This window comes from Sinohyriopsis cumingii, chromosome 6 (genome assembly GCF_028554795.1).
Source record: "Sinohyriopsis cumingii isolate HCF-2022 chromosome 6, ASM2855479v2, whole genome shotgun sequence".
Taxonomy (NCBI): Eukaryota; Metazoa; Mollusca; class Bivalvia; order Unionida; family Unionidae; genus Sinohyriopsis; species Sinohyriopsis cumingii.
Window position 1 is genome coordinate 48,281,759 of NC_142966.1, and position 26,360 is coordinate 48,308,118.

General features: G+C 35.5%; 1 protein-coding gene across 2 annotated transcripts; it reads left to right on the top strand.

Moving 5' to 3' along the window:
- Positions 1–737: 737 nt before the first annotated feature.
- On the top strand, positions 738–26,360 carry LOC149796882 (uncharacterized). 2 transcript variants are annotated; one of them, XM_089961535.1, is made up of 3 exons: positions 738–925; positions 17,460–17,641; positions 20,606–26,360. In XM_089961535.1, exon 3 carries the CDS (start codon positions 20,617–20,619, stop codon positions 22,003–22,005), a length of 1,389 nt encoding a protein of 462 aa, XP_089817661.1. In that variant the 5' UTR covers positions 738–925; positions 17,460–17,641; positions 20,606–20,616; the 3' UTR covers positions 22,006–26,360. The 2 variants fall into 2 exon arrangements, with proteins under 2 accessions (XP_089817661.1, XP_089817662.1); XM_089961536.1 differs by lacking the exon at positions 738–925 and adding an exon at positions 8,788–15,793.

Below are 26,360 nucleotides of genomic sequence, written 5' to 3' on the forward strand. Positions count from 1 at the left end.
CGGGGACTCTCCGTCATACAACTTATCTCGGCATTTCGCTGTCGGGGACTCTCCGTCATACAACCTATCTCGGCATTTCGCTGTCGGGGACTCTCCGTCATACAACTTATCTCGGCATTTCGCTGTCGGGGACTCTCCGCCATACAACTTATCTCGACATTTCGCTGTCGGGGACTCTCCGTCATACAACTTATCTCGGCATTTGGCTGTCGGGGACTCTCCGTCATACAACTTATCTCGACATTTGGCTGTCGGGGACTCTCCGTCATACAACTTATCTCGACATTTCGATTAAAAAATGTTATTACAGACCTCGAAATCAGTTTACAAGCCTGCCATTAAGTTGGTACATACTTCCATAAAAGTATGCCCTGTTCTGGTCAACTCGTGTTTATATCTTTTGTTGTTTGTGGTAGTTTGTTTTTGTTTTAATTTCATTGTTTGTCCTTTAGTAACCGAACAAACGCCCTTTTTTATATATATATATATATATTTATTCGCAAGTATATTTCATAGTGGAGCGGTTTGATATTATTGTTTATTTTTTATTTTTTATTCTCTTTGTTTAGTTTAGTTCACAAATGCATTTGATGGTAGATTATATGTATATAATCTGCTGTAGGTTAAACAACAGAGATGGTCATATTATTAACAATTTTTACATTCTCAAACGACCGTTCCCAATACCGCAACCGGGATATTAGTCATATTAAATACGGGCACTTCACACCTTACTTCCTTCCGTTTGTATAATTTAATGAATATTCAGAGATAGAACTGCATAATCTTTAGGGATTTTATACTTTCATGCAGCGATGTTAAATAATGTTGTCAATATACATATGTGGTTTAATTTGTATAATTTGACATAATTGGAAAACTTAGATAAAGACATTTTTATACAGCTGGATTTTTATTGATCAAGGTAGTCCACAAAACAACTTCTGATGTTTTAAAAAAATAAGCTTGATTATGTGACCTTTTATTTTTAACGGTTCCAGGTTCTTGCTTTTTTATTTTTAATTCGATGGTAGGGGTTGTTTTTTTTTTAATTTTTAATTGGTGGTAGGGGTTAGTTTATTTCCGAATAGTATGAAAAGACTAATAAAAATGGCACTAACAGCTACCTCACTTAGCGCTCAGCATTAAGAGGTTAGTGTTAGGACTGGTCGGCCTGGTGTCGGGATAATTGACTGGGTGGGACATCATGCAACATGTCTGCGGCATGATGTCCCAGTACTAGACATCACTGTAAACTGCCATGCTGCAGACATGGTAGCGATATGATTGAAACATTGTTAAAGTTACGTTAAAGATCCAAATCACATCACATTTTTATTTAATAAAAATACAATCCAGTTTATGATGGTGAAAACTTGATATACCACTTTTGTCATTACACCATATATGTTTGACCTACATGTAAGATGTATCACATGTTATTTATGTATTAGTGTTATGCCTTACTACCCAAATAATGGTCTTGTATAGCATGTTCTGATGTCAGCCAACATCAGAATGAGTTGTCAAAGTTCCAAAAATATCTCTCACACTTGGCAGCCCATGTGGACATTCTTCCAAAAATTGATATGTAATTAATATACTTACTGTGCTGTTTTTATCCTGGTCGAATCAAAATCTGACACTAGCAAATGGATGCATTTTCATGTTCTGTTGACATGTATTTTAATTTGTTGAAATGCGATGGTAGTTGAGGTATGCCAAAGTATGTTCAAGTTGGTTCATAGTGTGGGATATATTTCTTGAATGAAACGAAACGTTGCTTACAATTCAAATAGGCATAATATATTTTTATTCATTTTGTTAACTCATTAAGCCCCAGCACTATTATCAGTATCACTGTTGCTATGCCCCAGCAGCACTAAGCTGTGTCTAGCTGCTTGTATCCCAGCGAGTTTTTTCCTGTTTGGAAAATTTTGTGAACATCATGCAAATGCATTTACTCTTACTTTCTCTTTTTATATCCAGTAAAAATCACAATTTTTTTCCTATTTGTCCAAGTCTTTCACAACTTATTTATACACTATTTACAGAATTATGCGAACATTTTTAGAAATATCATGTCATTAGCCCTTAATTTCATTGAAATAAACCAGGAAAATTTAATTTCTGATATGGTTTGAAACATTTTGCACATAAATTTACTTGGCATTGTTCACATCCAGTTGTTGGTTCAGATTGAAGACGTTTTGCAGGGTTTTTTCTTTGGCATGATCACTGGCCAATGTTGAGCTTGCTGAAGTAAGGGTTGAACTTATACTTTTCTTTTCCTTTTACCTACAAATCTGCCAAGTAGTTGATATGCAAGATTCTTTCTAAACTCCAGCTGGGTTCTAGCTCTTTCCCTGTTGTTTTTGGTGACGATATTATGGTTCTGCAATTCTTTCATCAGCAAATATGAATTTACTATTGAAATGTTGATAAAGAAAACAGATACTTCCACCATTTCAAGGACTTTCTATCAGTGCTGTAAGTTGCTTACATTAGATCTGCATGGTCTACTCCATTCATATACATGTTGTACAGTTTGACTGGGAGTGGACATGGAATATCCTTGATGGAACCATCTTTCTGCTTCCGGCTAACTCATGTGGCCTCACCGTCACAGTTGGTACACAGTATAGGGATATTCTTCTTGTCACGCCAAACTGTAACTCTCATGTCTCCTTTTTGTTTAATTATGCGTTGGCCCTGCTCCTTCAGCTTTACTTTGTGTAATCCAGATGGAAGACCCATTTGATTTGATCAGACTGTTCTGTAGCCATACATACCTTTTTGTCGAAGCTGAAGAAATAGGTCTGGAGATGTAAAAAAACTATCAGTGTAGACATGTTGTCCAAGACGAAACAAAGGTTCCATCAAATCAAGAACAACCGTTTGTCCAAGATTCAATTTTGGATTGTTGCCATCCCTTCAGGTATAAACCTGAAAGTCCCCAACATATCCATTATGAGGATCTGCTTGAACCCATACTTTGATGCCTTGGTTGGTTTTAAAGGCACATACTGCTTAAAGCCCAGTCGTCCTGAAAATCCAATCACTGCTTTGTCAGTGGACACCTCATGAAATGGGTTGTATTCTCTAGTGCATGTGTTGCACATATGCTCCAGTATTGGTCAAATATGGGCCAGTTTGTCGTGACCAGGTGTTCTTCAAGGTGGGTTGTTGCTGGTGGCAGTCACATGAAAATATTTCTATAGATTTTCAAATCTTGCATGACTAAATTTCAGTTCAGTGCAGGAAGGATGGAAAAATTTGTCCTTATACCAATACATATCTTGGGCTGGTGCTGGAAGGACTCCCATAACAATGTGAGCTCCATTCAGAGCTATTATCTCATCTGGTGTTGTTGGATACCATGTTTTGTTTGGTGATACCAAGAGGTATTATTGGGCATTGGTTTCATTTGCAATGTCAGAGTACTGTTCCTCTGGAAATAAGAAATGAAAAAAATCAATTTCTCTTTTTTCCTTCTCCATTTTCATTATAGGTCCAGGATTTGGTGCACTAAAATCATTGATTTGGACAGGCTGAAGATGATCGCTCCAATCTGCTAAATCTGCAAGAACTGTATCATCATCACTATCAGACGATTCAGTCTCAGAAAAATCTATGTCTGAATCTAAATCTCGCAAAATATCCAACTGCCAAACAAATGTTTCCTCTGCTTGCTCAATATTTTTGAGATCAAACCCGAGAAACTCCTCATTTTCGCTCTCATCGTCATCAAAAATCACTCTTACATATGCCATCATTTATGATATTTCATGTACAGAACATGTGTAGTGAAATTGCTCTCAGTTAGTAACCCTTGGCTACTGAACAATTCAGATTCGCACAAAGGAAAGTAAAATCATTTCTGATTCGTTTAATTTTAGTCTGATTCTTGGAAAAAACCCATTTGTAACCAATTAGAGATGTTGTATCTAACACACATTCACCACAACTGGAGACATGATCGGCCATTGAATGCAATAAACAAACCATGACTACAGGCGGGATTGGCCATTGAATGCAGAAACCAGGTCATGCATACAGTAGGGATCAGGGCCAAATGAGTTAAAAGAACAATATTTCAACTTTACCAGATTTTGGCATTCCTGGCTTTCATTGCTTTCCAGCCAACTGAAATGTAGACCGATGAAACTTGAAAACGGGTTCATTTCTTTTGTGAGAATTTGAATTTATGAGAAAAAAGACATCAGAATAAGTAAAGTCTGACTAAAACATGACTTTACTTTGTAGAAAAGCTTCATTATTGGTTGCCAGTTGTGTGAGATATTCCTGAAAATTTGACTTTTGTTATGATGTTAGTTGATATAAAAAAACACTACACAGCGCTGTTAATTAGGCAGTAAGACTCTGACGCCCAAAATAAATATCAGCATCGAGGTCTTACGTGTAGGACTACATATATGTTGGCCATTTAACCTAAAATGAGCACTGTAGAAGCTATACATGGTAATTCTTACTGCTGGTAGTATCTTGACTACATTTAGCACATTGCTAATGCATACCAAGAGTAAATAAATGCACATGTTAATCCACTTTTGATATATTTCAAGACGTCATTCACTTTCAGATTCATATGTATTTACCAGGTGCAGTTATAATCTTTATTCAGAATTATTTGGTCTTTTAACACCATACAAATTTCCATTCATTCCTTGCTCCATCAGTGCAAATATGTAATTTGGAAAAATGCACATCAGCAGGAAGTGCAGTGTTAATATGAATGTGCTACAATACATTATGCCAGTTTCAATTTTAATATTTATGATCATTTTATAAGATTAACATATGGGGAGGAATTGACCTGCCAGGTATCACCAATTGTTTGTAGCTATACAGATGCATTTCTCAGTACACTGAGATCAAAAGGTAGAGATGTTAATTGGTCCAGAGAAGCCCATCAGTGATATATATTTTTCAAATGCACAATGCTCCTATATTTTCTGTAACTATTTTATAAAATATACATGCAAGATACACCACTCCCTTATTTTAGCAGACCCAGACAATTCACATACCTGTTTTATAGCATTGATGCAGGTGTAGATTATATTTTTGCTATGCAAAAAATAAATAACAGAAAAATAGGCTCATATTTGCTGACCATGAATGTGTGTGATTTGGATTTTTAACGTAGCTTTAACAGTGTTTCAGTCATGTCGCCACAATGTCTGCAGGGGGTTGCGAGTGGTCAAGTGGTCTAAAGTGCTCGCCATTACGGATCACTGCCATCTCACCTCTGCGTGGGTTCAAGTCTTGGATTCAGCCAATGTGGGTATGTGAGAAAGCTTGCCAGTAGCTTCTCGTGGGTCGGTGGTTCTTTCCAGGGTTTTACTGGGCTCTTCCTCCACCGTTAATACTGGCTGCCATGTATAGCCTATCATGTGCTGAAAAATGGCATTAAACCCTACAACAACAACAACAACAACAACAACAATGTTTGCAGTGTGGAAGTTTATAGTGATGTCTAGCATTAGGGCATCATGCTGCAGACATGAAACATTATGCCCCACCCAGTAACATTATCCTGACACCAGGCCGACCAGTCCTAACACTAACCTCTTAATGCTGAATGCCAAATGAGGCAGCTGTTGGTATTATTTTTATAAGTATTTGGTATGACTTTGCGAAGGATCAAACCCACGACCCCCCGCATTTGAGGCAGATGCTCTAACCACTAGGCCACCGGAGCAGACGCTGGCCATGAATGAAATCGTGATTAAAATTGGTTAATTAAACCTTGATATAGTATGTGTTTTATCATTGCAAATGGTAGTTGATGCCTGAATATTTGAATCAACAACAAAAAAAACCCACATGATTGTGAGGGTTGGCATTTTAATCATCCATCTATATATTAACTGATCTTTGATTATCACATTAGCATTGTTTTGAGCCCTGTGGTCCTCTATGGGGATGTGAGCTAGGTAAGCTCAGCTCATCTTGGCTACGTGTTTGATTATTTCTGTTGCTTTGATCTTACTGCTCAACCAACCACTGGGAACCCCTTTTGTGTATCAGAAAGAAACAGGTGATATATAGTATCTTAGCTTGTTTCTTCTTGTGGGAGTCTTTTGAAAATTGATACACCTTGTAATTACCATAATGTAATCTAGTTACTATAATTATAATTCAATGCAGTGTAATTACCATAATGTAATATAGTTACTATGATTAGAATTCAGTGCACTGTAATTGCCATAATGTAATCTAGTTACTATGATCAGAATTCAATGCAGTTTAATTACCATAATGTAATCTAGTTACTATGATTAGAATTCAGTGCACTGTAATTACCATAATGTAATCTAGTTACTATGATTAGAATTCAGTGCAGTATAATTACCATAATGTAATCTAGTTACTATGATTTGACTCAAATTTTAAAGTAAATTATACAATTATTATTATTATTATTATTTTAGAAGACAGTAGGAGCCATCAACAAATGCATTTGAAATATAAGAAATAATTAAAATAATCACATGACTCAGAAATTTAAATAAAAATCATTAAAGAATAAAAATTAATATTTCAGAGTAATTGCTGATATTTTTATATTTTAAAATTAAGAAATTCAGATTTTGAGCTAATCAATTATTTTGATATTGATCAAGTTTCATCTTGTTTATTCATTTAGGAATATTTTGTCTTTGGTGCAGTAATAATAATAATAATAAGGTCAGAATGACTTTCACTGTAAGATACATTACCTAATTGCTTTAATGTTTGGAAATTTTTCTGCTACCTCCAGAACCCAGCCATCTCAGTGTATAGTCAAAGGGAAGTAATTCTTACTGATTACCTCCCCATACCATGTTAAGTGGCACTCTGTATATCAAATATATATAGTTCTAACTTTCATAGTATCCTGTCAATAGGCCTGCATAAATCTGTGGATTTTATTTTTTCTGTTAGCAATACAACAGCCGTTTTTTAGGTTGCTTCAGTAGGTCAAACAATTGTCCTGTGTAGTGTAATATATATTTTTGTGCAATTCTGTGACATTTCAGATATTTTTGTGAATTTGTTACTGGTTGACATGAGAATGTGAATGCAGTCAATAACTTGAGGTTTGCTGCTGTATAATACTGCAGTACTGTTTTTGTTCATATGCTTGCCTATAGCGCATACTATCTCATTTTTTAAAAATATATGATATTTTCAGTATGTATTTAATTACCATTGTGTTTTGTTTGTTTTAATTCAGTTTGTAACTGTTTTCATGGTTGACTCGATGACTTTTGATGATTGAGGATGTTTCTGATGGAAGATGCATATTCAGTAGCCATTATCTCACCTTGTATTTACACCTGGTGTGTTTTTGGTCTTTACATTTTCAGACAATCCATGATGAGAGAGCTGTTAAATGTAGAATGTGCAGGCCATTTAAGGTAGCAGAAGACAATACCTGCAGTCAGAAACAGGCAGTATAGGAGTTGCCTCTACATATGTCAGTATTATCCTTTCTTTGCTGCCCTCATCACAAGTAGCCTCAGAAATGGGGTTACAAGTGTCAGAGATATGATAGAGGCTATACTTGGAAACAGCATAATGAAAGAGGTAGAGTGAGCAAAAGGAGATTGTTTCAGTGAGAAATTAGGTTTTCTCCTCCTCTACGTCTCCCTTTGCTAGATGATGACTTACCCTCCCTCGCAACCCTCAAGTGGGTGCCAGGCTCGTTCTGTTACACAGTTCATTGACCAGTTTATTTCCTCACTTTGAGTAGTTGGTATATTTGGTTTTGAAGGGGCTCCGAAACTTGTTCAGTCAGCCACCTTCCTTTTCATCATTCCCCTTTATGACAGAGACTCCAACTGACCCTGTGAAGGATGCCATATTCCAGAGGGAGATAAAGGCATTACTAGACAAAAGAGCACTAGAGATCGTTCAAAAAATGGCATCCCAAAGCTTCTATTCAAGGCTGTTCGTGCTCAATAAAGCCAGCAGGAATGGTGACTGATTTCTTGCCTGTTAGATAAGCAGGTCAAGATATCAACAGAAATTAGACACTTCCTGATTCAGTGGCAGAACAGTGAATAACTTGCATTAGGAATTCCATTGGAAGCCCCACAAATACAAATCACAATCTGGTCAGACTCAAATTTTTCAGGGTGGGGGGGGTGGCCAACTTGCTACAGCACTTAAGTATGGTTAGGTGTAGTGGACACAGGCACTAACCCATGATATCAACCTCTTGGAGATGACATTAGTCCTTGTGACTTCCCATGCTTAGCAGGACTATTCATTCAAAAACAGTCCTAAATATTTTGGACAATTCATTGTTGGTTAATTTACCCTCAGAAAAAGTTGAAGTCTCCACATTGATGATATGTTAGTATGGGAGTACCTTCGTTGGTGTTCTGAACATGAAATAAACATTCAGGTAAGACATGCTCTGGGCAGTCTCAGTATCAATACTGTTTCTCTCTCAAGGAAGGTACAACTGATGATGGTAAATCTGTTTTCAACTAGGTGGAACAACAAACTTTCCACCTATATCACCTCATTCCCAGACCTGAACACTTGGGCTATCAACGCTCTTTCAGTTGATCTGGAGGGAGTCTGGGCCTATGCCTTCCCACCAGCAGTTCCGGTCCCACATTTAATCCAGAAAATGAGGGGCACAAATTGCAAGATAATTCTGATGCCCTTCACCGATGGGACAAGTCATGGATCACCAATTTGCTTGATAGACTTTTGCAGGAAAGTCCTAGAGACATGAAAGTTTCTCAAACAGCTGCAGTTGCAGATCTTTTATGTTCAGAGAAACTTCTTAATCAAATATGGCTCCTGTCCGGCATGCCTTGCACAGGAATAAACTTCCATTCCTAAGTTGTGGAGAGGATCTCATCAGTTTGATGGCCCTCCACTTTAAAAGTATACAGGGGGAAATGGCATTTGTTTTTGACTGGTTGTCACCACTATCAACCTCTATTCCCCAGCTGGCTAACTTCTTTTTTTTTTCTCAATGAAAGCAAGAATCTAAAACTAATAAGAATTAAAAGATATCACTCTATGATTTCTGACACAGACACCATGAGCAACTTCACATTGGTCGCAGTAAAGATATCTCAGAATTGCTGACCATCTTCCATCTATCCTGACCTTGCTCATTGACCCTGTTAACGAATCGGGTATTGACATAACTTGGCCCTTCAAAGTTTGAACCTTTATCCAGTCTTCTGCTGAAGCAACTATGATACTAGATGTGCATCCTGACAGCATTGAGAGAAAGTAAACTCCATGCTCTGTCCTACCTACAGTTTATTTCCAACAGTTCAGTCTCTTAATGACATGACCACTCCAGTGGCCTAGTGGTTAGAGCATCCACCTCAGATGTGGGAGGTCGCAGGTTCGAACCCCGGCTGAGAAATACCAAAGACTTGTAAAATTGGTACTAGCAGCTGCCTCGCTTGACGCTCAGCATTAAGAAGTTAGTGTTAGGACTGGTCGACCTGGTGTCATGATAATGTGACTGGGTGGGACATGATGCTACATGTTTGCGGCATGATGCCTTATTGCTAGACATCACTATAAACTGTCACCCTGGAGACATTGTAGCAATATGACTGAACATTTTTTAAAGCTACAATAAAAATCCCAAACACACATTTAATGACACAATTTTTCATCAGTGAGAACAGGCAACCAGAAAATTTTACAACCATTCTAGTTGATCGATCCTTGGAGAGAGGTAGGAGTACAGGAACTAAAAGCAGTTAAACATGATGTAATCCCAGAAGTAATTTTGTCCTGGCTAAAGCGAGTCATATAATCAATATGCTCGGATCTCTCTCAGGAACAGGTACATCAGATGTAAATTTTGGCTCATAAATTATGAGTTGTTTCTATCGCTTAAAGATATATTTTATTTGGAGAGTCCAACCCTTAAAGTAGAGAGTTCTTTTAACCGTACAGTTTATTTTTAGGTAGAGGTTGGATGATCAACATTTCCTTCTCCTCCTCCTACCTGTTCTAACATTAATAGAATGGAAATTTTTATAGTAAATTATTCTTCTTTGAAAATGCTTACCCAGTCACATTACTATGAATCCCTGCCAAGCCTCCTTTGCAATGCAAGCATCCTGTCTCGGACAACTAACTACAGTATATCTAGTACACAGAATGCCACTTAGTGGGGTAAAGGGAAGTAACCTGCCTAATATAAAAATTCATAGAAAATCAAATACATGAGTGAGGTCAAAAAGGTCTATATTTTTGGTTAGGTATAATAAAGCCAAACATAAGAATATCATTCACTTGACCTGACAAGCCAGTGGGAATGCATAGAATAAAAAGTTGATTCACCTCAATGCCAAATTTATACATAAATTTTTCATGTCTAATTGCCATTTTTGAGAACACATGATGCTCACAGTGCAAACACGAGCCCTTTCCCAGGATTATAATTTTGAAAAACATTGTATACTTAATAGCTTGATGCAAGTCAAAATAGTTGTCATCCAGGCAGCTATTGAGATATTCTACTTGCCTAGAAACAATGTGTCTACAGCTGTAAGTGGCCAGGTCTGCTTCTTAGCTGACTACTGGTATTTCACTGGCTACATACTGTGTAATGACTACATGAGGTAAACATGCCTCACATCAATTTCAAGCACAACACAAGCTGGAAAGACAAAATTGACAAAAGTATCCATATATTTAATTATTACACAATAATAGCTCAAAAAGTTGCACCATCTCCTTAAGTTAAAATTTGCCAGAGGTTCTGGAGGTAGTTGAAGTAATTATTAATGCTTATTTAATTGGGTAAGTATTTTAATAGCGATTTAATTTAGTATAAAATTTACTTTTTATATGTAAGTGAAATCACTGATTTGATAATTACAACCCAGATATGAATAAAATTAAATTTTTAGGGTGAACCCATTTGTAATCAGATACAGTACATGTAGCATTATTGTGGAATGTTTACATGTCAACAGATAAAGAATAAAATATGTGGACTCCTAATTACATGGCATTTTTTTGACTGGGTTTTATTCTGTTTTATTTTAATTTTATCCATTGTAGTAATGAGTATATTGCTTCATGTACAGGAGATGTGTACTTACTTACTTTTACCTGTGTGAAAATCTGCATTATGCCACTGCACCTCATTGTATACATTAAACTGCTTTGACTCCCAAATTACCATGGATTTAGCATTGCTTTTGTGTCATCAACATTTTTCCAGATTGTGAAAGGTGATGTGGATGGAGAAGGGTATGGTTTGAAATTTATAAGATAGGATTAAATAATTTTGAACCAAACTGCAATTGTGCTAGGTAGTTACTCCCTGAAATCATAGAAGGTTGGGTGTGATTCAGAATGGGTCAGATGCAGAATATAGTTCACAGAGGCTTTAATAATGAAGATATGTTAATTTTGTGCGTATATGTTGTTGCGCATTGTGTGTAGGATCATGGGTTTTTCTGCCATTTGTTTTGTCCTGTGACTCAAATCTTCAGTCTTGTGTTTTCCCAAGGCATGCTTTTGGTTAGTGGGGAAAAATTCTCTATGTAGGTGCTGGAAATGGCTAAAGGCAGAAAAAACTGACGGTAATAATGTCCGTTTTTAAATGATATATTTGGCTATTTAAATGTTCATGGTTAACATATTTTTGAGGCTGATCTAATGAAAAAAGAGACTCATTGTTGGGATTGAAAAAAAGTTAAAAAATAATTGCTCATTTAATCAATGAATTATTGGTTTGAAAAGCGAAATTATTCAGAAGAAAATGGGAGTTATTGTAATAAAGAAAAATGTTAAGAAATAATTGATCATTTAATCAATGAATTATTGGTTTGAAAATCATAATTATTCAAAAGAAAATGGGAGTTACTGTAATAAAGAAAAATGTTAAGAAATAATCGATCATTTAATCAATGAATTATTAGTTTGAAAATCATAATTATTCAAAAGAAAATGGAAATTATTGTAATAAAGAAAAATGTTAAGAAATGATCATTGAATCAATGAATTATTGGTTTGAAAATCATAATTATTCAAAAGAAAATGGGAGTTATTGTAATAAAGAAAAATGTTAAGAAATAATCGATCATTTAATCAATGAATTATTAGTTTGAAAATCATAATTATTCAAAAGAAAATGGGAGTTATTGTAATAAAAAAAAAATGTTAAGAATTAATTGATCATTGAATCAATGAATTATTGGTTTGAAAATCATAATTATTCAAAAGAAAATGGGAGTTATTGTAATAAAGAAAAATGTTAAGAAATAATTGATCATTTAATCAATGAATTGTTGGTTTGAAAATCATAATTATTCAGAAGAAAATGGGAGTTATTGTAATAAAGAAAAATGTTAAGAAATAATTGATCATTGAATCAATGAATTATTGGTTTGAAAATCATAATTTTTCAAAAGAAAATGGGAGTTATTGTAATAAAGAAAAATGTTAAGAAATAATTGATCATTTAATCAATGAATTGTTGGTTTGAAAATCATAATTATTCAGAAGAAAATGGGAGTTATTGTAATCAAGAAAAATGTTAAGAAATAATTGATCATTTAATCAATGAAGTATTGGTTTGAAAATCACAATTATTCAGAAGAAAATGGGAGTTATTGTAATAAAGAAAATGGGAGTTATTGTAATAAAGATTGGTAGGTTAAGCAGAATCACTAAAGTTAAATGAGAGCAAGATCCTGAATGGGAAATCCCATCATGCAATGGAGCCCTTTTAGGTGAGCCCAGTATTCAAACATGTTATTTTTTATAGAATATGTAAACATTTATTAAAGTAAAGTAAATATCCAGAGAAAAGATGATAACAACTTGCAATGTTAAGGTGGAAAAACTGTCAAAACAATAAAATTATCTTGGCTTTTTTTATTTTATTACAAGTAGTGCATCAAGTACTTTATAGTATTTGCCCTTGTCCCTTTGACAATTTTGTTGTCTTTCAAATTTGGATTACAGGGTGTGACAGTGTTTCCTGCCCTTTGGATCCTAGTTGCAAGATGGGTTTATAACAGGGTTCCCAAGCTACCGAGAAATTGGGAAAAAGTCAGGAGAAATGATAATTTTTTTCCCAACCGTGAAAAATCCTTGAATTTTGCAAATATTGATGAAAGTCAGGAAAAACTCTGGAATTTTCCTCCGCATCATTTTAAAAGATTGTAGAATTTACAAAAAATGAAAGTCATATACTGGTTGTAATAAAAATACAAAAATGAAATAGCACAAAATTCTCTATATTTATTCCGAAACCACTCTGGTGACCTAGTGGTTAGAGCGTCTGTCTTGGATGCGGGAGGTCGTGGGTTCAATTCCCAGCTGAGTCATATCAAAGACTTATAAAAATTACACTAACAGCTGTCTCGCTTGGTGCTCAGCATTAACAGGTTAGTGTTAGGACTGGTCGGCCTGGTGTCGGGATAATGTGACTGGGTGGGACATGATGCTACATGTCTGCAGCATGATGCCCCAGTGCTAGACATCACTTTAAACTGCCACACTGCAGACATTGTAGCAATATGACTGAAAAATTGTTAAAGCTACGTTAAAAATCCAAATCACACACACATATATTTATTCCGAGACCTACTTCCTTTGTTGTATCACGTGACAACCATGTTGACATGTGCTCTCTCACGCAGGGAGCATACGGAGCAGGGAAGCAGGCTACTCTGCTCGATGAATCAGACTGGCCAAGTTTCTTATAGTTGTTCTCGAAGTAAATAGGTTGAGAATTGTATGTTCTTTGTGGTTTTTACAAAAGGTATCAGACTTTCATTTAATACAATGACATTAAAAAGGAATGTATTGTTGATATCACATGACTACTGGACTTACGATTTCATTGTTTGAGAGTTGTGAAGTCATGTGACTATTAACACAAATGGCGAGTACCGGGTCAGGTTTCATCTATGCTGAGTTTGTCCAGTCTGTTAGCGGATTATAGACATAGTGAATATAATAATTAATAATTTTGAGAAAATAAATAATTTTCCTATCGATTTCATGCAGGTACATGTATAACTTGATATAACAGTTTAAATTTGCTAGGCTCACTGGTAAGCTATCTTACGGTGGCGGCAGATTCCAAATTTTGTATATATAATTGCTCTGAACCCACACTCCATCCTAAATGTCCAAATGTGAAAAATGGGGTTGGAATATTCGAAGGAAACCCAGATTAGAAAAATGTTGAATCTCTTGTGCTGAACTTTGATGCGAAACTATTACACAGTGACATGTAGCTTGAAGCATTGGTTTCATATCTTAAATAGAATGCAGGAGAAATGGGAAATTGTCGTCCCTTTTATTATATATTAAGAAACGATAAGTGCCCATGTATCAATACAGGTTTGGGGACTGGTTTTTGAACTACAAGAAGACAAGTTAATTTTACATAAAATTCAGACAAGTTAATTTTACAGAAAATTCAGTCCTTGTTTATACAACAATATATAATTTTGAAGGTCTTTTGTCAAAATTTAAATCAACCCATTTGTAAATATCATTAAATGATGGAATTTTTAACCAGGTCGTCTTAGGGAGATTAGGTTGGTTGAAAAATCTTGTTTGATATTTTATTGGCACACATAAATTCAGGGTTAAACTTTTTTTGTTACAAGATAAGGTTCTAATATTTTGCATTTATTGGGTTTTTTCATACTGTGATAGGAAATGTTTGCTTTGTATAACATGCATATATATTACTCTGGAATTCTTTAGAATTAAAAGTTTGAAAGGAAATAAAAAAAATTATGCTCATTATGTTGTTTCCACATAGCAGCATAATGCAGGTCAGCAGAGTAAAGTTAGGATTTGTATTCTTTACATTGAAATGGCTTTAAATGCCAAATTTTAGGAATATAGTCAGATTTGTTTTGTGTGACTCATTTTTTGGCTTTGTACATGATCATCTTTTCTGACATGTATGTTTTCGAGAGTCTTGAAAGAGAAACATCTTCAGATTTGGAAAATGCATGTTTTATAATCCAAAATGTTCTTTAATTCCATTCAGTAATGGTCATGTTTTAACATTGAAAAAATTAATTTCATCCTGGAAAAGACCTGGAAATGTATATTTAAAAAAGCATGGGAACCATGTTATAATATAGGTATGGGATCTATGTATATCAATAGTGACAAGGGAGGAATACTTCCTTAGAACGTTTACCTACCACTCTGGTGACTTGCTCTTTCATTTCACCAAAAATCTCAGGCAAAGTATGCACTCTTTGCATTGATAGATTTGATAATCATGACACTTCTCACTGTATTACGATTTATAAGTTCAAGTGTGACTGTCGTGTTTGCTTAGCGCCAGTTCGTGACTCGTGTATAAACTAATTTATTAGTAAAAGCCATGGTTGATGTCTGAACATAGCCGCAGGCTTGAGTTAATCTCTTACACAAGGTTAACGTGACCAGGGAGAAGATCCAGCATCTTGAATTGGCACAGGTGTTAGATCGAGCGACATCCCACCTAGGTGTTACAGCTTTGTCCTAAGATCAGAGGAACTGCAAGGGACCAGGGCATGTTCTAAATCCATCCCCCACATGGACAGACAGCGAGAAGGACATTGTCCGCAAAGTTTGATCGGATAGAATCAAAGAGACATCCAATCAGAATTGAGATGGGTGTGATAACAATTTTGATCTAACTTCTAACTAGCAAGTGAAAATTTAGTCTCACCTAGGAAGATTGATGAGCAGTATAGGGATATTCAGGGAGAAGCCACTCATAATTTGGCAGTAAATCTTAGGAGATTTTAAGGTAAGACAAAGCTTTGTAAAGGTCAGTAAGTTATTAGCTCGATTTTTGCAGAATATTATGGCATTGTAATTATAATTTTGTGTAGTATGTATATTTAATTACTAGGATTGTTTAATACGTAGAATTACCTTTGTAGTGTTTAATTTACATGCGTGTTTGAGAAATGAGTTTGAGTATTACGTAGAGAATTATGTAGATTGTTAGCTTGTGGTCAGAATTAATTTTGTAATTCGCTATTAGGTTACTTAGTAGTAAACAAGTGCATTTATTCATGTGCTTTATTAGGGGAGATAGAAGTAAGACTAGCAGAGCAGCTGGAGTCAACAAGTCTAGTCAGTATAGAGTCGATGAAGAGGAGGAAAAGGAGTCGAGGCGGAGAAAGTAGAAAAGGAGAAGTAATGAGAAGTGGAGGAGGAGAAGGAATTTGGAAAGTCGGTAGGAAGAGGATAAGGAATTGGAGGAATAGGAGAGAAGAATACACATATGAGTAGAATACAAGGACAGGTTGAAAGCTACCTCACACTGCTAATCAAATGATGCAGTAGGCTATCACAGGGTTGAGGGAAGGAGAGTACTTGGGAAATTTGAGCACTTTATATTAAATTATTATTAAATTGTTATTTGCTGAATTTCTCTTTTTTGTATATTCATTCATTTAACCGTTGGCATTGCTGACTGGGAGCTCAGAGCTTTACGTCTATCTTTCATTAATTTAACTTCCAACCAAAATCGATCCTGGGTGGAACATCTATAATAATTAAATAGAAAATTGGAAGCATCCCACCCCACACATACCACAGTGGTGGCATAACAACCCATCATGTCACAGTGACCCTGTTGTAACATGGTGGTTGGTGTAGATAGAACCTGACCATGTTAAAGACTGAACCGTGTTATAACCAACCAAGTCAGTTAGCAGAAGAAAATGATGCTTGTACGTAAAAAATGGCTGGAGGGGGAATAAAAGTGGGTGCAAAAATACTTACTTTTGATTAAGTGAAGACAAACTAATCATAAAAACACTTGTGTATTGACAACTTATTTTTGTGTTGTACACTCCATAATCCATTAATTACTGTACATGTGTATAATAAATCAATGAATTTGAGTATAGATCATATAAAATTCATGTACGAGTCACATCCCATTGGAAACACAAATAACACACATATAAATAATTGGTAGTCCTCGTTTGATGTGTATCTGATTGTCACTAAACACTTTACTACAGTATTGTCTTTAGTAACACATGGCTGTAGTAGTTTACATTCTACATGTACATGTACTTAAATTTGCCTAGATTTTGGTCAGCTGGAGACAGCTGGTTTTTTTTATGAGGCTACAGAGGGGATGAGGCTATTCATAGGGAAATGAAGACGTGTGAACAAATTAAATGTTTAACAAAGATCTTTCGCAAGATACCCCATCTTCAATTAACTTGATGTCCAGATATCAATGGTTTCAAAAGATTGGAAATTTAATTTGCATTTTATGCGGCCCTTGATAGCAGCTGTAAGTATAAACATTTTTCCTGCTAAAATGAAGCTTTCATGGCACAATAAAGGTTTTCTAGCCACTTTGGAAAATACAAACATCCATCAGATTCCATTGCTTTTATTTAAATTGGTGCTGAATTTCCTTTGAAATACTTTTTTCTTTTTAACAGGTTTCTTTGATGAGGGTTCCATTTGTTATTGAAATTACTGCTTAAGGACAGCTTCGGAGGACCAGACAAATGTCCATCTCTTATCTCGATAAGGAAAGAAAATCTGTGACATTGTTGAAGCCCAGTGTGATCCATGAATAAACTTTTTACATGTTATTTTTCCTACAGATAAGAAGAAAAAGGTATTTTTTTGTGTACGAAAAAATACTTGTATATGAAATTTCATAAGCCATACCACAGTTCATCTTGTATTACAATTCATATGCAGTCTCATTCCCAAATGATTAATAATCTTTTTGTTATTTTTCATACTTTTAAGAAAGACGTTTTATTAGTGTCCAAGAAAAATACACGTACAGTTATGAAATTTCAGGAGCCATGCCAGAATCGTGTTACATCCTAATTTGTGTTACGACAGAGCATGCTATTGCAGGGTTGCACTGTATTGAACTTTAAATGTTGATTTCTCTTCTTTTTTCACCATTAATACTGCACCATTTACTAAAATTTCTAAAGATGTACCATAGATACTCATGTATAAGTCTAATCAAACTGCAAACAACAAAGATCCTGATCTGCCTTTAGCATAATGTGCCTGCAGATCAGGGTCTGTTATTTGTTCTATTAATTATTCCTAACAGACTGTACAGACCCAGATCTGCTGATGCATTATGTGACTTAAGATCTGGGTCTGTGAATTTTCAGTTGGACTCGACTTATAAGCGAGTATATACCGTATGTGATTTTCAAATAGAAATTGCAATGATGAGAAGTGCAGACTTTACTCCAGTTTATTAATTGAACAGCTGGCAACAGTTATGCATGTTTTACCTTGATTAGTTTGTTATTGCTCCTTGAGCTGTGACTCTTTTACCTCTTGTTATGATCGGATTTAACTTGCAGGACATGTTGTTGTTCTAGGGTTTAACGCCAATTTTTCAGCACAAGATAGGCTGTATATGGCGGCCAGTATAACTGGTTGAGGAAGAACCCTGGAAAACCCAGGGAAGAACCACTGACCCATGAGAAGCTACTGGCTGGCTTTACCACATACCCATGCTAGCTGAGCCTTGGACTCGAACCCACGCAGACAGAGGTGAGATGGCAGTGATCCGGAACAGTGAGCGCTTTAGACTACTTGTCCCCTCAGGGCCCCTTGCAGGACATGTATTTGTTGATTATATGAGAATATTTTAGTAAACATCTTTCGGACCTTCATGATGTTGTTTCTGCCAGCTACCTTCATGATGTTGTTTCTGCCAGCTACATACAAGTATATGTACTTGATGAAAAATGTTGCAAGCACATAGGATTCTTGTGTTGATCAACAGTGATTAATAAACTATTCAGTGGGGGTCTCTGAGTGGCCGAGTGGTCTAAAGCGCTCTCTGTTATGGATCACTGCCATCTCACCTCTGTCTGCATGGGTTCGAGTCTCGGATTAGGCTAATGTGGGTATGTGAGAAAGCTTGCCAGTAGCTTCTCGTGGGTCGGTGGTTCTTTCCGGGGTTTTTCCAGGTTCTTCCTCCACCATTAATACTGGCCGCCATATATAGCCTATCATGTGCTGAAAAATGGCGTTAAACCCTACAACAACAACAACAACTATTCAGTGGCTTACAAACTTGAAACTGTTTCTTTCATACAAAACGTTACTGATAAAAGGTTCTGTTAACAAACATGTTTGATAGGTTAATAATGTAGTTTGTATTACTTTATATATTATATAATTACCAAAGGTTGTTCTTGTGTCACTGTTAGCCATATGCATGTCCATTTAAATATTTACTGATTTTGTAAATGTTTTACAGGCAGTAATATAAACTAAGCCATGTTCACTTGTAAATTTTGAAACCTAATTCATCATACCTCCATGGATTTTTGCTCCAGTCTTAATGCATCTAAGACCCACTTACGTGACATTTGCATAAAAGGAAGACGTTGTGATTGGCCAGCTTTTACACATGGTCTGTTTCAGTATGAAACCACATTACTTGATTACATTTAAAGTGATGACATTATATGTAACTGAATACTCACAGACATTTCACCATTCACATTTTGGTACATTTTAATCCAAATAATGATACAAACTTGATCAGAGAAGAGAGGAGCATGTGCAGCCCAGTCATCAAGTTAACAAAATATTTACTTGCTTATAAGTCAAGTCAGACTGCAAACAAAGGTGCAGATCTGCTGTTGCATAATGCACCTGTAGATCAGGGTCTGTGTTGTTTTTGTTCTACTGTTTACTATTAATAAACTGCACAGACACCAATCTGCTGACACTGGATGCAATGGCAGATCTGGGTCTGTGCACTTTGCAGTTTAACATGTCTTATAAGCAGGTACATATGGTACCATTTATACTAACTCATAAATTGGGTCCAACTGCTAATAACAGATCCTGATCTACTGTTGCATAATGCAACATCAAATCAGGGTCTGTGCTTGTTCTACAGATTTGTATTTACAACTGAATAGACCCTGCAAAGTATTTGCCATCAGATCAGAGTCTGTGCTTGTTCTACAGATTTGTATTTACAACTGCATATACCCTGCAAATATGTGCCATCATATCAGGGTCTGTGCTTGTTCTACAGATTTTGTATTTACAACTGCATAGACCCTGCAAATATGTGCCATCAGATTAGGGTCTATGCTTGTTCTACAGATTTTGTATTTACAACTGCATAGACCCTGCAAATATGTGCCATCAGATCAGGGCCTATGCTTGTTCTACAGATTTTGTATTTACAACTGCATAGACCCTGCAAATGTGTGCCATCAGATTAGGGTCTATGCATGTACTGCAGATTTGTATTTACAACTGCATAGACCCTGCAAATATGTGCCATCAGATCAGGGTCTATGCTGGTTCTACATATTTGTATTTACAACTGCATAGACCTTGCAAATATGTGCCATCAGATCAGGGTCTATGCTTGTTTTACAGATTTGTATTTACAACTGCTTAGACCCTGCAAATTATATGATGGCAGATCTGGCTCGTATCAGTTTGCTTTTGGATCCAACTTGCAAGTGAGTGTATACAATATGTGATTGAGTCTCAGAATACACTATTTATTGTTCTGGAATCAAATCAGTTACTGAAACTTCTGCTCCTTTTATTGTTTAATTTGCAGGATAATTGGTAATGGAGTCAGTACAAGAAAATCAGTCGCGGATAAATCAACAAAAGTTGAACTCGTTCCCATGCATGCAGGGTTGCAATCTTGTGTTTACAAGTCCCAGTATGAGACTGAATCACTATAACAGCTTACATAGGAAGTGTGTAACATGCAAAATATGCTACAGTCAGTTTCCAGATGCAGAGAATCTTCAGGTGCATGAGAGAATAAAGCATTCAAAGGATCATCATCAAGTCATCAGATGTGATGCATGCAGCATTATATTTAAGGATGTAAATCTGCTATATGCTCACATGACAGTTCATCGTGAAAACTTTCCCGAGTGTTACATATGTGGAGGTACTTTTGCAAATCAGCAGGCTTTGGAAAAACACAAGAAGAGTCACAGTTTTGATCACCCTTTAGATCTAAGCAAAATCCACCCTACATTTGGGGAGAACAGCAATACACCAGTAGAAGGATGCCCCATAATAGTTCCAGGTCCTCAAGATATAGCGACTGGAAATAAAGAAAAAGAATCTGAACATTATAGGTGTGAACCAAGTTCAGTTGAAAACATTTCAGTTCAAGGTCAAGACAGTCCCTGCAGTAGTGGACAAAATTTGGAAAGAGAGAAGGCTGCAGACCCCAGCGAAAGCAGTGGACAGAAAATAAAAGCATCCAGACAAACAAAGAGAGTGTGTCAGTATTGTGGAGAGACTGTGAGTTCAATGTCAGAACTGGTATCTCATGTAGAGAAAACTCACACTTGCATCACATACAAATGCACACTTTGTCAGATTGAAATCACTGATAGGGCTAAATTGGAGGAACATTTTATTTCTCATAAAGGTGAAGTTTACGATGAAACAACCATTGTCAATCCTGGAACAATGGACATTGAAAAGCCAGTGTATATATGTAACAAATGTGACAAGGCATTTGAAAATAAAACTAAACTTAGGACACATAAAATCCAAATTCATTATTTTATGTGTGAAAAATGTGGGAAAACTCTGTCCACTCAGTCGTCATGGAAAACTCACATGGACAACAATCACACTCCATACAAGTGTGCAACCTGTAAGAAAACATATGTTGGAAAATCTGCCTTACAGTCTCATGAATCAAGGGACCATGCCCTATATGAGTGTAAAGCTTGCAAGCAAAAATTCAAAAAGGTCGAAATGTACAAGTTACACATGTTGTTGCATGTTGACGAGAATTCAAAGAAAGTCAGCATCAGTAGTAAAGTGGTAGAGACGACTGAAAACAGCCTAAAGGCCCAAGTGCCTCTAAGTCCACAGAAAGAAGTATCCAGCCAAAAAGTTAGCTTCCTATGTACACAGTGTGGGAAGGTCTTTCGTTACCAATCTTCCCTGCAAATGCATGAAAGAATTCATGGTAGGCAATAAGTTCCCAGTGGAAAAACCAAAAATGAGAAAACTCAGATTAATTGTTGGTCATATGTTTTATTTTTGGATAGAAAAAGCCTATATGAGATGTGCATTAAAAAATTGTCAGTTTCTCGATAAACGAAGTTGGTAAGAGAACTAGGGAGGTTTGCCACACATTGCTGACCTTTTTTTAAGGGTCAGAATCATGCTCCACAGTGATATTTAATGACTTATTTTTGTTCAGCAATAATAATTGTTTTATGAGTGAAACAAATAATGAAATGAATATATTGTATATTATATGAAATACATACAGTTCATTTTATTTTTTAACTTCTGTTTAAATATAGTATATAGTAATCCTTGTATATCCAACCATCCTTCTGTCTGAACACAATGTCATTAGCGCAAGTAATCCTGCAGTTTTTGATGGATTACCATGAAACTTGGTAACTATTACAGTCATTATCTGAAAATATGCATTAGGGTTTCTCTTACCATATTGCTCCATTTTACATGCTTGACAGACACTAAAGAGAATCTGCAAATTTCAAGGATGCAGAAACATGTTTTGAGGAGGTTGAAAATGTTGAGGAAATTATGAATAAAGTATCATAAAAAAAGACCTCGCAAAGCAAACTACATATTTACTAGAGATAAATGAAAGAATTTAGATTGGATATTTGATTGTAACTATTTTTTAAACTCACAAATGGCAGAAAAGAGAATATGAGAATATGACAATTTGTCTAAATGTTTGGTCTAATTTGAATAAGTTGAATCACTCGGTGTTGAGTATCTTTTGATTTCAATTGTAGTGGCTTTTATGGTTTTTACTTCTTCCATTTTTAAATAGGAATAGGCACTAGAAATTCTTAATTTTGTTTTCTCTCCTGCTGTCCAATGAATTTCCATATTTTACAACAAATTTTAACCCACATAAATTCACTTTTACAGTCCTAATTAAATTTTCTAAAAAGTTAGGAGACCCATTCTACTTCACCTCAGAATTATTGCTAATATTTCTTTGGAGTTCTAGGGTTGGAATGATCATCACAAGTAGTTTTTAAAAATTTTTTTTAGACTGAGACAAAAACGAAAATATTCTACCTGGAGCCTTTGTGATTTACACATATACATCAAATAAAGCAAAATTCCTTCTCATTATTTTATCTTGAGTAATTCCAAAGCACAGATTAAATCGTTGAGGTAATGTCTGTTAAATTCTTACTGAATGATCTATTAGTTTAAAACACCTAAATTATTTAACGTTTCATTTAGTGCAGAAAATTATTCTCCAGTAAAGCACAATTAAACTTTGTCCGGGGCTCCTGAGTGGCCGAGTGGTCTGAAGTGCTTAACATTATGGATCACTGCCATCTCACCTCAGTCTTTGTGGGTTCGAGTCTCCGATTCGGCCAATGTGGGTATGTGAGAAAGCTTGCCAGTAGCTACTCGTTGGTCGGTGGTTCTTTCCAGGGTTTTCCCGGGTTCTTCCTCCACCATTAATACTGGCTGCCATATATAGCCTGTCGTGAGCTGAAAAATGGCGTTAAACCCTACAACAACAACAACAACAACATAAACTTTGTCCTCTTTTGACAGACTGCACAAACCACGTTTTTAACAGTTTTGTCTAATTGATTATAATTTGATGGGCAATCAAACAAAAGGCAATATTTGCTCAGATGTTAATCCAGTCAAGTTGTACTTCATTCCCATGGCCTCTAACAACCACAAACATAAAGATAATCTCAAAAAAATCTAAACTTATTCTATGCACAACTAAATATGACACCAGTGACCTGTTATATCTGCCAATTCATAATGATTTTACATAGGTGCGATATAATTGTAAACAGTAGTCTAGCAAATGTTGATTGCTGGCTGGTGCATATGATAAATTTGTTATGCTTAGTAGGAAGTAATGCAAGGGCCAAATCAAGGGCAATTAAGATTTGTGCTTAGGACCAAATTCACTTACATTGCACAAATGTATGGGTTGAAATTTCCATGCATAAGATCTGGGTCACATTTAAATTCCAAGTGTCTTAAAGGACTTAGAAAATTAGAGGTTTTGCATAGCTTAATATTCGTCTCAGATACAGGCTAAATATATAATTTTGTTTATTTGATGGACCTAACCCATATAGCTGAAAGTTTAATAGTCTGCGTCAGGCACATGGTATTGAATGTTGAAAGATTGGCATTCTACGAGATATGTAAAACAGTATGTAGATAGATAGATAGACAGATAGATAGATAGATACTAGCTTAAAAGTCGAATGCAAATCAAACTGCACAGACCCAGATCTGCCAGAGCATAATGCTCTGGCAGATCTGGGTCTCTGCACTTTGTTTGGTGTAAACAGTAGAACAAACACCATAGACCCTTATCTGCATGTGTATTATGCTATAGCAGATCAGGATCTTTGTTGTTTCAGTTTGACTCAACTTGTAAGCAAGTATGTACACAAAAAAATATGTATACAGCATTAACAACTTCAGATGAGCATGAGGGGATATATGTGATAATTTGATGACTACCATGGGTGTTGTCTGTGTTGTAGTCTTTGTGTTTGGGTTTTGTTTTAATATTGTTTGCATGACATGGGTTGGTGTCACCATTGCGTGGATCAAGGAGTCACCAGGCTTTTCTATTCCTGTATAAAACTTCGGGTCCCAGAGTGGTCAAGTTGTCTAAAGTGCTCTCTGTCACAGATCACTGCCATCTCGCCTCTGTCTGCATGGGTTTGAGTCTCAGGCTCGGCAACTGTGGATATGTGAGAAAGCTTGCCGGTAGCTTCTTATGGGTCAGTGGTTCTTTCCGGGGTTTTCCCGGGTTCTTCCTCCACCATTAGTACTGGCCACCATGTATAGCCTGTCTTGTGCTGAAAACTGGCGTTAAACCCTATAACAACAATATAACAACAACCTGTACGAAACTTAAATTACTATATGGTATTCCATATTTATGCTTATGCATCAAGACATGATGTGATTAGGGAGACAAAATTGGATCTTAGGTATTCTAGTTAATAAACTTTGACAAATAAAAAACTTCTTTATAAAATACATTTTTTTGTTGTCTTTTTGATGGATCTTAGTAAGATTTGCTAATCATTAAACTTGTGCCAGTTTAAGTAGTAAATTATAATAATACTATATTAATTAATGATTTGATAAAATATTGGAATTAACTGGAAATAAAGTATCAAATACAATGAATTGCGAGGTACATACATTTTTTTCCCCATTTGTTTTCTGGCCCTTTTTCATTAGTTAAAATGTAAAAGGCAGTCTTGAAGGTTTGAACCCTAACCAGAAATTGTTATATGTACATTTATTTTATAGTTGTATTGCAAGGGAAATAACTCTTATCAGAGTATTGGTAGAAAAGCTAATTAGCCTTGTCTGGTAATCAACCAAATTGAAATTTTACTTCAGCATAGTATACAAACGTTGATTTTTTGGCTATTATTACAGTTTTCAATTCATGCCTGAGTATGGTCTAGAAATATGTGCGTGTGTTTGAAGAGGTAGATTGAGAGTGCTTTTTTCTATGTGTACATTATGGGATTTAGATAATTTGAATATATATATATTTAGAACCATTGAAATATAATACTGCGGTACTTATAAATACATTATTTGTAAGACTAGAAGATCTGTATAAAGCAGGTAATATCGTATTGTAACACATAATTAGTGGCAGTTTGTTTTCAAGTGGTAGGTCTTTACATTAGATTACAAATGATGTTACCTTGATATTTTTTGCAAATTTATCTGTATTACGAGACCCGTTGACACTATACAGTATATATCAGATGTGTCAAAATCATTATACATTTAATGGCTTAGCTATATATATTATACACCACACTTTTCTACAATAGTTTTAAAGGTGTGATTTGCCTCTGTATTTATCATTTTAGTCTTATAATAGGTATATAAAGCCTTGCTGTGTCATGTTTCATCTCACTGGTTTACTTTTAACTTTCATTATTTCATGTACATCTTTTAGTTTATGATAGTACACTTCTGCCTTATTTCTCTGTTTTGGGTTAAGCAAATTCCTGTGTGTACATTAATTTATTTCACAATATGCCTTGAAATGAATATAAATATATAGATATAAATTGTAGATAATCAGCAACATTTTTACCATTGTTTTATATCCTGTTCTTAATGCCCCCAAAAGACATTTTATATTTATTATTCGAACTGATTGCAGCAATACATATTGTTTTATAAGGAGGCACATGACATACAGGGCAACACTGACATTAGCTATTTGTTTGCTTTTTTGGTGATTTTTGCTTGTTTTCTTTTATTGATCTTTTTTTCTTCTTCACATTAAAAGCTTAACTTCT

What these genes read in the sequence shown, in the direction of transcription:
- LOC149796882 (XM_089961535.1), top strand. Translation starts at nt 20,617, where the DNA reads ATGGAGTCAGTACAAGAAAATCAGTCGCGGATAAATCAACAAAAGTTG.